The 13,674-nt window shown below is 35.8% G+C and overlaps 1 protein-coding gene across 2 annotated transcripts in view; it reads left to right on the forward strand.

Moving 5' to 3' along the window:
- HHIP (hedgehog interacting protein) overlaps positions 1-13,674 on the forward strand; it is a 99,191-nt gene that overhangs the window by 70,880 nt on the left and 14,637 nt on the right. For both annotated transcript variants that reach the window (XM_004040434.5, XM_019025922.3), the window contains exon 11: positions 1,860-1,941. In XM_004040434.5, the coding sequence (XP_004040482.1) occupies positions 1,860-1,941 (82 nt within the window). The remainder of the gene's footprint in view (positions 1-1,859; positions 1,942-13,674) is intronic.

Raw genomic sequence — 13,674 nt, forward strand, 5'->3', positions numbered from 1 at the left:
AATATCCCAAATGTCTGTGTACACCTAATACTATTTAGAAGCAGAACTAAAAAATAAAGATATATAATCCTGACTCTCCAAAAGCTACAACCCTGTATATACCTCATAATTAAAATAAATACAGTTTCACTGGATTACATTTTAATGTGAAACTCGCTAGCTTTAATTGAAGAACCATATAAGAAAATGAGTAAGTTTTTGCACCTTTTGAAATAAAAGTATTGAGAGTCTGGGACTTTGCATATTATTTTTTTAACTATAAAGTCAGGATGGATTTGTTGTGAGGATTAAATGAAGTAAACTATAAAATACTTGACAAAATAATATTAATTCTTTTGCTTACATTGCTTTGTACTTTCATTTTTATTTTTTCTGTTGTGCCTACGTTTTTAGTACAAACTGTGTAAATCCTTTTCAGAAGTAGAAAAGTAGCAGGGTGTGTTTAATGCATAATAATAAGAGAAATATAGACTAAAGGATTTTTCATGAGGGAGGACCAAATATAAATTTTAAAACTTTATAAATGTGTAATTATAAATATGGCTTCAAATTTTCTATTCACATGATCAATTCAACACATAGAATTATATGGAAGTAGTGGTGATAAACGGGGTGGTTTTCTCCTAAAAGAGTACCCCATCTGTTGTATTTCATCATTATGAACACAGCTAGCATCAAGAGTTAGAGTTTAGAGAGTTGAGACTGAGCATCAAGGTCTCTCTCTCTCTCTTTCTATCTCTCTCTCTCTCAATCCTTCTCTCCCCCTCCCCCAGTGTTTATTTTAACATATTTTGATATACTTTCATGTCTTCTAAAAAGCTAAAGATTAAGAAGGCACAACCCAATTTCATGTGGCCTCAAATTATCAATTAACGGTAACAACTTGATAACTGACATGCATCAATCTTGCACAGAAATAAATCAAGATAAAATTTGTCCATTCAATATCCATTCTACAAATATTTATTGAGCACCTTCTCTGTGCAAAGCTCTGTTCTGGATGCTGGGGATGCAGCAGTGGATAAAGAGACAAAAGTCTAAACTAGTGTCATGAAATTTATATTGTACAGGAGGAGGAAAATCAAAATAAATTTTTTTTAAAATACAGCATATAAATTGGTAATAAACGCTTTGAAGAAAAATCTAGTAGTGAAGAGGAATTTGTTGGGAGTTGGGGAAGGTGCAATTTTAAAGTGCAGTCAGGAAAGATGATATTTAAGTACAGCCTTGAAGAAGGGGGGAATAATGAACCTAGTGGAGACTCACAGGAGGATGGAGCCTGTAATAGGGGCCTGGAACAGCAAGAACTTGAGACAGAAGCCTGAGCTGGGAACTTGCCTCTCATGTGTGAAATCACAAGCCGGTGAGGCTAGAGAAGAGTGAACAAGAGGGCAAAATGTTGCAGATGAGGTTATAGCAGTAAGTGCTACTGTCAGGACTTGCTTTTGCTCTGGATGAGATAAGAAGCTATTGCAGGGCATTGAAACAAAGGAGTGTGATCCAACGTACATGATCTAACTCCTTTGAAAAGAATCACTGTGGCTGGTACGTTGAGAATACACACAGAAGAACAAGAGTGGCAACAGGGAGCTCAGTTAGACAGCTGTTGCCATAATCTAGATGAGAAATAATATCTGCTTGCACTGGAGTAGTAGTGGGATATGGAAAGGAGTGACTGGAATCTGGAATTCTGGATGCACTGTAAAGGCAGACATGTAAGACTCTTGCATAATCTTTAGGCAAGTGATTTTCTTGTGGATAGATGGAGATAGATTGACATATAGAATAACTGCCAGGCAATAGGAAGTAAGGACCTCTACTGCTATAAATTTGCTTATTGCTATTTCTTTCTTTAACAGGTGAAGTTTACATTTTATCAAGCAGTAAAAGTATGACCCAGACTCACAATGGAAAACTCTACAAAATTGTAGATCCCAAAAGGTGAGATTTCCTTTTATCCCATTAAGTCAAGTAATTTTCTTCTTCCAATTATTTTAGTTCATTCAATTAATGATAGGAATGTCACAATTAGCAATCAGCCAAGATGTACACTTTTATCATTTCCATATGCTTAGAGCTGTCCTGAAAGGATTTTCTTCGCCTGTCTATGATGACTGATGCCACTATGCAGAACTTTGAAAGCTCATTCATGTCGTTCTTGCTGTCATCACAGAGCAGCATTATATTCATGGAATCAGAGTCCTCAGTTAAAAGCCAGAAAGGGGCCCTGACGTGTGAGGCAGGCTTAGGCTCTGGTGTTGGAAGCCATAAACCCTCCTTATTGTTAAGAAAACGAGAAACATACTGGCAGACATGACAGCTGCTTGGTATGATTTTTGTTAAGTAAACAGGTAAGTTACTTTGGCAGTTCAACATCTGAGCCTCATTTGGAAACTATCTGAAAGCCTGCAGTGCTCATGAAGACTGTGGTGACTAGACAAATAAAAACTTAAGTAGGGTTTTGTTATTTGCTTCAGCAAAAGAAAGATTTGAATGTTTTATTCCTTTAAAGAATATGTTTATCTCACCCCTGGTCCTTCCCACTCACCCATCACAACATTTATACATATGTACTTCAATCATCTTGAATCATCACTAGTCAGTTGTTAATTTCATGGATCAAACCTGAGCTATCAGAAGCTGATAAAATTATATGTTGCCAAAAATACATTAGTCATAAATTTAGAAACAGCTAATCATAACAAAACCTAAGGATTCTCACAGACACGACTGTTGTTGAGCACTAGGACTTGTTACTCTTTAGCCACACCATGCTGCAAATTTTGGATTCCTTCTATGCTATTTTCATGACTCCATTTTCAAATTACAATTCAAGTCTTTTTCAAAAGAATTAACTCTAATAACCTGAAAAGTTTACTAAGGGCACTTTAAAATATTCTTTCTCAATTGTAAATTGTATATGTTTTTCTGAGATTTTGTCCTTTTTCTATACAACAAAACGCTTTTCTGAGGGAAATGTAGGTCGACATTGGCTCTTGCAGAACAAAAAAAGAATCAGTTCAAACAATCTCTGGGCAGTATCACATATCACATATCACAGGTTGATAACATCCCTTCTCTATTTAACTGTATACATTTTCTTTCACAGTAAGATAAATACCCATCTATATACTATAGTGATTTTTTTTCCGCAAGTGTGAAATTAATGACCTCCATAAGAAAAGCAAAGATAAATGAAAATAAAATCAGACACTTAGGGGATTATTGAAGTTGGCAACCTTAAGAATAAAAATCAAACTAATGTTAATTCACAAAATAGCAGCATTCTAAAGACTCATAATGAGGTGTACGGATTTCACTCAGATATAATACAATTAGTTTCAAAACAGTCATTGTTATTCCGTTATACTGTCTAAGTCTATGTGTTTTTGCAAAGTACCTGGTAGCATTGTAATGGATTCTCTCTCCTTCTCACAAAAATCTTTCTCTCTTCATCTGGATTGTTTAGTCTGTGGCTGAGTTTAGGTGCATTTTACACCTTCAATCTATTATTAGTGTCTAATTACCAAGGTTGCCATAAGGGACCTTGGCTTTGTGATCTTAGTTCTCCTCTAGTAGGGTGGTCTCAGAGTGACATACCTGAAGGCCTGACTTCTCATTATGGTGCCTGTTTCTGGTGAGTCATGTCATGTGGGGGGCCCGGGTTAAGATTTGTGTTTGCTTTTCAGAAGGTGGGGGAAGTAGCAAAGTCCCAAAGAAACCGTCCTTGTACACAGACATGAGCATAAATTTCAAAATTAAACTGACTATAAGAAAACAAATGTTTTTATAAACATTTGTTGGGAGCCTCATGCTGTTTTGATTTGGCCATCAACGTTTATTATCATAATATTTCTTCCTAGATGAGTTGAAGTTCTATATAAGCAGACACTTAAGTATGTGAACAGGATTATTTTGGAAACAAACTAATTACAAGCATAGTAGTGTTCAGGAGGTCTGTGTTAGGGTAGAATTGTTTTTCTAAAATTTTTGAGGTAGAATTTTAAAAAAGATTCTTGTCAGCTAAAAAAACAATATATAGACACGTTTTGTTATACCAAAAATCAAACACAAATTAAACTCTTAGGTTAATTGTATTCTCATACCAAAACCCCCAGGTTTGCTAGAATAATGTTTTCAGACTAACTTTCAAACATCAGTTGATTTGTGGCCCAAGAAGAGAAAAGCAGCAAACTATGAAATTTTTATTTTCTATATTATATGTCATAGAAGTTACATTCTTACCATAGGATTTATGTTTTTCCTATTTTTCCCTACATGTGCACACACAGACACACACAAAAACACACACACACACAATGAGGGAGTTTAGAAACCATAGAAACTATATACGCAGCATCTCTTAAATCATTTTGGCAAAAACAGATAAGGTTCTAGTATTACCACCTCAGTCTGTAAGGACAATTTGATCTAAAGCTGTAAGTTACATAATCATTTACATAAGTTCAAATCAATTATAGTGTGCAGCAATCTCAGAAAAGGATGGTGAGATATTCTCTTGTAAAAATTAAATGCCATTGTTTAGCATGAAAAAAAATAGAAAATGCCTAGAACTCAGGAGTTATTTAAGGAAAAAAAAAAAAAAACAAAACTTCCAGGCCGGGCGTGGTGGCTCACGCCTGTAATCCCAGCACTTTGGGAGGCCAAGGTGGGTGGATCACCTGAGGTCAGGAGTTTGAGACTAGCCTGGCCAACCTGGTAAAAACTCCGTCTCTAGTAAAACTACAAAAAACTAGCTGGGCATGGTAGCGGGTGCCTGTAATCCCAGCTACTCAGTAGGCTGAGGCAGGAGAATCACTTGAACCCAGGAGGAGGAGGTTGCAGTGAACCGAGATTGTGCCATTGCACTCCAGCCTGGGTGACAGAGCAAGACTCTGTCTCAAAAAAAAAAAAAAAAAAAAAAAAAAAAGCAACTTCCGAGGAAACAGAAAAGGAATTAAGTTTGCCTCCATGTTAGAACATTGTACACACTCCTGGAATACCTTCAGGGACTGAACAGTCACATCTTATGGCAGGGCAGAGTTAGGGTCAAATCAACACCAGTCACCCAGTTGGCTCAGCCAACCCACGGGATCCAAAAAAGTCTCTAGTACTGAATTCAGCATGCCATAGCCTGGGGGATCCTTCAGCTAGCAATTCTGAAAAACAGATTTAGATGAACTGAGCACAAAATCTTGGCAATAACTTTACTTTCACTTAGTAATGCCATCTAAAACTAGTCAAGATTGGGAGCAAGTCTATCTAGGTCAGACAGGGAGTCAACTGGTCTGATCTCTAAATCTTCCTTAGTGTAGCACTCAGCATAGATTATTTCACCATACTGTGCCCGTTTGTCCATCAAAAATATATAGAAGATGATATTTCTGTCCCTGCTGCATTCTACAGAGGGCTGTGAAGGTGTTTAAATAATCTATTTTAAACATATTATTCTTTAGTAATTTTTGTGTGTTTATTCCAGGCATTCCAGGATTATTTTCAGATGATCTCTCAACTTTTAAGGTTTCTTTATTTCCAAAACTGGAATAAAGACATCTATGGAGCTTCTAAGAATGCTCAGTAGAGCCAGGCGTGGTGGCCCACGCCTGTAATCCCAGCACTTTGGGAGGCCGAGATGGGAGGATCACTTGAGGTCAGGAGTTCAAGACCAGCCTGGCCAACATGGTGAAACCCTCTATCTACTAAAAATACAAAAAATTATCTGGGCATGGTAGTGCATGCCTGTAATCCCAGCTATTCAGGAGGCTGAGGCAGGATAATCACTTGAATCCAGGAGGTGGAGGTTGCAGTGAGCCGAGATCATGCCACTGCACACTGCAGCCTGGGCAACAGGGTGAGACTCTGTTTCAAAAAAAAAAAAGAACTCTCAATACATAGTTTTCAAATTATACCTTGGATGCTCTTTGCTAAATCCTTTCAGAATTACATAAATGTTCCTAGGGGTGGAAATTAAAGAATTCTGACAAAGTTATGTAACTTCCAAGATTTATTTTTATAGAACACAAATTTTTTTATAGTATTGACAAATATTATTTAATTTTTGTTTCAGACGAACTTAAACCAAATGACTTTTTTTGAAACATTTCCAGGGTTTATGTCTCTAGGAATTTGTAAAGGAAAATTATTCTCCATCATGTTGATTTAATTACTATGTACCCACTCTTGCTATATTTTAACATATCATTTATCTGTTACCCAACCAAGCCACACAGACCATTCCCTTAATAAGTCTATAAATTAACAATGCAAATTCCAGGCTCGAGAGGTCATTTTACATACATGTTGTATCCCCAATCTCCTCTGTGACCAATATCAAAAACTGCCCCTCATTCCTCTTCCCCCCATGGCCCACTCACTGCCCTTTGTTTATTGTTTTCTTAATATCTTCATCCTACTTCTTATTAGACTGGATGCTAAAGAGTGCTTTTTTTCAAAAAAATCACTTCATAAGAGGAAACCAGTTCTGTTTATCCTTTGCATATATCTCAGGGAGCCAGCAGGCAGCTCTGCCATCCTAAAGAAAGTTACACATAATAGAGCAGCTTTAGCCCAATAAGCCAGTCTATCCCAATTCATCAGTCAAAGTTTTATGCAAGTGGCCCCCCTAAGTTGATAAATTCCCACAGTGCCTGTTGACCCAGCTGCCAAGTCCTCTTGCAGCAGGTGGTGTTTTCATGGCCACCCTGACAGTAATACAAACTGTTTAGCAGCTCCATTGACCTTTCAGCTATTAACAGGGATACAGGCTCCACTAGGGACTAGTTTTCAAACATGACAGAATTTCTTAACACTAGAGGTCATGAACAAGTATATGCCCTATAAAAGTCCATTCAGCATGGTGGATTTGAAGTCTAAGAGGCAAGGAAACATTTTCCACATTTTTGCTATCATCATTATTCTATGTATCCAGTAACCAAAGATGAATATACATGTATCTGCCTGACTATATTTTATTATCAGTATACTAGATTTCCTGTTGTGGTGCACAATACCTTTTCATCTAACAAATCCCTACTAAGCTGCCATATAGCATCTGAAATTTTAGAGATATACCACAAAAGATTTGGGCAACATCAAAGTTGAAACTTCTAATGAATGGATGAGCATGCATACACAATAGATGGTAGCAGCCTGAGTATCACTAAAATTTTATTCATACTTTAGTAAGATTTGCATACACGTACATGTGTACAGACACACTGAAACATACAGGTAACACATGCAATGTTATGTAGAGCTGTCACCTATTTCAAAATAAATAGGTGCTATTATATAATAATTTATGACAAAAAACTTTGTGTGACCATGTTATTTTAAAGGGTTTATGTCTTATTTTTAAAAACCATCATATGCTTTTATTCCAAATGCTGACAGATGTGTATTTATAAAATGCAAAACTACTTCTATTTCTCCCCTACTTGAAATCCTTCACTGGTCTCCCACAGCTATTAAAGATGAATCTAAACTTTTAATTTTTCCCCAACTTTAAGATATAATTGACAAATAAGAATTGCATATATTTACAGTGTACAACATGATGTTTTGATAAATGTTGTGAAATGACTGAGTCAAGTTAGCTAGCATATCCATCACCTTACCTACTTATCATTATTTCTGGTGAGAACATATATCAGTCTTCTTTTGTGTGTGTGTGTATATATATATATTTATACATATATATGTATAAGTATATATATATGTGTGTATGCATATATATATATATATATATATCTCCTATTTCCTGGAAATGTGACATATGACCACAGCATTCAAAGGAATTTTCTCTTTTATACTAAGTAGTCTCTCTTAAGCTATCAATTTTGATACTTAGAATATCATCTTCTTTAGTACTTGGACAGATTGCTATGAAAACTTGACTGAATTGCCACTTCAAACTGGCATTCATCTAAAAAGCCATAAAATGGAGAATGTGGATGGTGAAGAATATATTCTTCAAAGTGAGACTTATATATTGAGTGAAAAATTCTTAAAAGCATTTTCTTTTCAATTAACATGGCCACCACCACTGCCACGCCCACCACTATCTCTTGTAGGACAATGCTAGAAGTCTGATATTAGTCCTTTTGAATATCTTATACTTTTATAGTAAATTGGTATATCATCAGATATTGCAGAACCTTAAAGACAGATTTAATGTTGCATTAGATATGTCTGAAACAGTCATGCAAATTTTTTGAAAAGATGTTTTCTAGAGGAAGATGTAGCTTATAAAGAAAAAACTGCATCTTAGCATCATTTCGTTACTAATTCATTTTGTTTGATTTAAAAAATTTGTTACTTAAATGACTTATTTTTGTCAACCGTGACGAATGATATATGAACATCAAAATTTGGAAATTCATCAGGCTAGTCATCTTCAAAGAGAATTTGAACTGACATTCCTGTGCTCTTTTATAGGAAAGAAACTTGTTTTAAATTTCTTTTCTCCTTTAAAGCATTTAGTGAATCTTAAATTTCTACCTTTGTATGATATGAAATTAAAACACTGGTAGATCTATTGCTTTATAAGTGGGGAAATGGAGCTAAGAATTTATTTTTTGATGATTTCTAAAACAAAAATACTGCATTCTTTAAGTCTTTTGAATTATGTTGTAATACAAGTGTTATTTATTTATTCTGTGGGTGTGTGTGCATGCGTGTGTGTGTGTGTGTTTGAGACGGAGTTTTGTTCTTGATGCCCAGGATGGAGTGCAATGGCACGATCTCGGCTCACTGCAACCTCTGCCTCCCGGGTTCAAGCGATTCTCCTGCCTCAGCCTCCCAAGTAGCTGGGATTACAGGTGCACACTATGAAACCCGGCTAATTTTTTGTATTTTTTGTAGAGACGGGGGTTTCACCATGTTGGCCAGGCTGGTCTCGAACTCCTGGCCTCAGGTGATCTGCCTGGCTTGGCCTCCCAAAGTGCTGGGATTACAGACATGAGCCACCGTGTCCAGCCTATTTACTCTATTTGTTAATATTAGTTGTCATTCCCCTGGGCTATTTTCATCACAATAAAAATAGATAAAATCAGAAAAAAATTCTCTGGTTATATTAAGTTACTAAAGCAATACTTTTGTCTAACATTTTTATCAATTATGGTTTATGAATTAAGTATTTAAATTAAAAACTTGATTTTGGACATGAAATTCTGAACAGAATATATTTCCTTCTTTATATTAGGAAGCAATGGCATTGGCTTTTTTATTATACCCTAATTATTTAGTTTTTATTTTGTGTCATATCAGAGTAAGTACAGATATAATCCAAGATTCCTGATTTCATTAAGTCCTGATTTCATTAGAAGCATTTTTTAATGTCTCCTGTGTTCAGTATACTATATTTGCATTATGTGCTACAGAGGGAGAGAATGAATGAGAAGTTGGTCCCATCCCCTAAGGAGTTTATTTTCACTTTAAATCAGGAGATTGCATATATTATTAAAATGTGAAAAATATTATTTGAGGTAAAACAGTTTGAAACAAAAATACTGTACCATAACCCTGTACATTATATATTGCCAAATTAATGATCCAGAAGTTATTGATGTAGGTAAAATTCACCATGATTTGGTTTCCCATTCAAGTCTGTTCTGCTACAGTGCAAATTTCTTTAACACTAATAAGTTCATATACAAAAGAGAATATCAGCACAACATGAAAGTAGTTATGTAGCTTTTCAAGCAAGAGGTAACGAGAATTATAAGGAAAGGAACATGCCCTCAGCCTTGCTGTTGCACAGGCAGAAAAAAGCCTTCTCAACTGAGCAGTCAATGAAAAGTAAGTGCCTGTACTGGGTTTCCCTCTCTCTCGATGCATCCCACAGTCTTCCATGGCTCTCTTCAGGGTGCACATCCGCTTTTCAGAGTTCCACTTCCATCATTATTTTGTTTTGTGTGTTTCTAATCTCTCCTGAAGCGACCTCCAGCTACTTCTGAGCTGCTTGCTTGGTTGCCCAAACTTTCTTCCAAGGTACCAGCTTTTGTTTTCACCACTGCTTTAGTTACAAAGCTGCACAGATCTTGAGGGGTCTGCCCCAAACCAATTCTTCCCATAAGCCCTTGTCTTAGTCAGCTGAGGTTGTTATAACAAAATACCTAGGTGGCTTAAACAACAGACTTCTGATCGTACTGGAGGAAATCCAAGAGCAGGGTACCAGCATGGTTGGATGCTTGGTGAAGGCTCCGTTTCTGGTTTGCATATTGCCACCTTCTCACTGTATCCTAACACGATGGAGAGAGAAAGCAAGCTCTCTGGTGACCCTTCTTATAATGGCAATAATCGCATCATGGGGGCTCAATCTTCATGACCTTATTTAAATCTCACTTCTTCCCAAAGACCCTGTCTCCTAATGCTGTTATTTTGGGGGTTAGGGCCTCAATATGTGATTTTGGAGGGAAACAAGCAGTCCATAACAGCCCCCTTATTTTAAGTGCCATTTTGTGGAATACAATATTTTTCAGGAACATGTACATTGAATTACAGTAGAAATGCCTATCTTTCTATATTCACTGCTCATATTATAGTTGATCAGTTTCTAAAGCTAGGATATTGCAAATATAATACCACAAATACCTAAGGCAGTTTGATAAAACTGGACCTTGTCTTTTTATCTAAAAGCACATGACATTATTATTTAGTTTCATTAATCTTTTCTCCTAGGTTTTCCCTGTAAGGTATTACATAACTTTTCATGTCCTGAATTTCCCTTGGAAATATATGCATTGAGTTAAGTTGATAAACCAAAGTTGATACAGGAGATCCACATACCCTTTTAGATATTTGTGTACTGTGGTGTTGATGTTTGTATAGTGAGATTAATAGGACCTGAAATGTGGGTACATTGTTACCTTTTTTCCTAAAGTAAGAGGGCCAGTTCAGTGGAAAGAACACTGAACCAGGAAAGAGTTCCAGAATTCTCTGTAACTAGCTGTGTGAAAGCCACTTAATCTCTTCATACACTTTCTGATCTTTTAAATTTAAGAATTACAAAGCTGACCCTCTCTCATGAGAATAAAGTTAAACTTGAAAAATGCAAGTGGCTTCATTATTTGCTTTTATTATGGTTGCATCTTTAACCACAGAAGAAAATTAGATGGATATTTGTGAAATTTCTGACAATGTTATTAGCAGTAGACAGTCAAACCTGTGGCTCAATTCACTAAGTTACTACTGCTTTTGCCTCCTTTGAAAGGTTTAGTGCCAACTCAGTTTCAAACTGCCTAGGTATTAAAGCCAAGTAACACTGTTTCTTAGTGAGCAAGTGAGTTCAACCTGTGAGGATGAGACTTTTAAATCTCAGAAATCCTCAAAATGAAGAAAATATTAGTCGCAAAGAAGACAGCCAATGCTGAGCCCCACTTGTTTTCAGCACATTTCAGGACACAGAAATTTCTAGACACTATGTAAAAATAAGATAGAACATTAGCTTTATCCATCCTAAACTCAAATTTTAGAAATGTTTAATACAAATTAAAAATTAGAATATGATTTATAAGGTATATAAATTCAGAGTTATCCTTGAATTCAAAGGTTTTTTTTCCTCTTTATTCTAGTATCAGAGTTATTTAAGAATACATAATACAGATATTTCTGCAGCCTACATATGCTATAATGTCAAGGAAGGTATTCCTTAAAAATAAAATAAAAGCTGTAACTCTTAAAACATTTAATTTCTTGCTGTACTTCAGATAGTACTTGAAAAATACATTAGGAAATGTGTGTTGCTGTCAATCCTGCCATGAAGTCCCAATGAGATCAATATTACATGGTTACACAGGAAGAGATTCCATTGGCTCTGTTCTTCTACCCGGAATATGATTGTATTATAAATATATGATTCCTCGGCGAAATTGAGTTTGTATAATGCATTGTTGTTTTTAAAGCTGCCTACAAAATGGCTATGTGTAGTCTCAAAACATGCGGTAAATCCTTCAGAATACAGCATTCTACTCCTTATAAGTAAACTGACACTGAAGAAAGAAACACCGATATGACTAGGAAAAATTCAGTGAGTAGCCAGATTAAAGACAACTACGAAGAAGAAAAATATCAGTTTGTGTACTGCCTTTGAGAAAGGCACTAAAATGATTAATAAAAAGATGACACAGCAAGTACTATACTAGCACTTATTCCTATTCGTAAAGCTCCACAGATGGGAGACAGTAAAAATTTATCCCATCATAAGAAATTTTTCACTTCCTTACCCTTTTTTAGGTAAAAGTGATGAGTATTGGCTTAAAAATGATGAGTGGTCAAGGATAATCACTGTGTATCAAATTGCTTACAGCGTGAGGAAATTCATTAAACCATAGAATCTACTGCGGCATTCGAAGACTGCCTCCTTGTTCAGGGCAAGGATTCCACCCATTTGGAAGATTTCAGAGCATTCTGTACTTGGAAGTGCCTGAATACACTAATTAATGGCCACATTGATTCCTCCTGGCTGGGAAATGGACCTAATTTAGAAACAGGCCTCACAAACTTGAATATGCATGTGAGTCACCTGGCCATTTTGCTAAAGATTCAAAATCAGCAGGTCTGGGGTTAGAGCCTGAGATTCTGCATTCTGTGGAATGAGGATTTTGACTTATCAATTTTTCCTAACTCATGAGAATGAAAGAAAGCATGGAAGAAAAGTAGTTTTTTAAATGTTAGAGTTGCAAGGGTGCTCTTTTCCATGTGTCCCAATGTGTCTGTGGATAAAGGAGTAACACAGCTCTCATGTTACCTTCCACCCTTAAACATAAAGCTGTCTAAGACAAGCTACAGAATTATTACATCTTCTAATACCTCCATCAGGATATCATACATAAGTATTACTCTTGATCTGCATATCTTGTTTTACAATGAAATGAATTCAAAATCTGGACACCTCACAAAAATTTCAGAATGAGCTCCTTTACTTTTTGTTAGACAAAATAGATTTCTGCAGTGCTCATTTGGAAGGGTAGTCCTGCTCAGACAGGATTTATCCTCGTACCTCCACACAGAATCAAAGGACTTCTCATGTACTGATTTATTTGTTCATCCCCTAAATTAAATATCATGAAATGAAAACCGTTCAGAATACCACTACCCAAAGACATTCACTGTTGGTCTTAGCTATTCACAGAAAGTCATCACCTCTAATGGATGTTATAAATAACTTATGCTTCTCAACTTCCCTTCTTTCAAAAAAGTATCCAAATCTTTATACTACTACACAAAGCAAGCCAAAGTTGGTTTCTAAGAAAATTTTTTAAATTTCTGAAAACAGTGCTTTATACATTAAAGAATGTTGGACAGTTTTTTGCACTAGGGTTTTAGTGTTTCATTATTTGTCATGCGTGAAGGGATTAGGAAATATGTTTTTCTGATTTAAATTAAGTTCAAAGGCTATGGGGATAGCTGTCAACAAATAGGCTAGATATATTCTTTTTTACAAGCCTAAACAACCTCTTGGGTAAGTTTTCTGTTTTGAAAGTTACTCTGACTTCATTTAGTAAAGTGAAGGTTCCAAAAGTTTAAAGAGTTATTGTTTAAAAGAAGAACGAGACAATTCAAATGATTCTTATTAGATCGTACATTAAAGCACCCAATTTTCCAGTCCAATAAAAATAAGTATGAAAATGGGTTAATGCATCACAGATATATACCCTAAAGTTTTGTTTAGAC

This window comes from Gorilla gorilla, chromosome 3, assembly GCF_029281585.2.
Source record: "Gorilla gorilla gorilla isolate KB3781 chromosome 3, NHGRI_mGorGor1-v2.1_pri, whole genome shotgun sequence".
Taxonomy (NCBI): domain Eukaryota; kingdom Metazoa; phylum Chordata; class Mammalia; order Primates; family Hominidae; genus Gorilla; species Gorilla gorilla.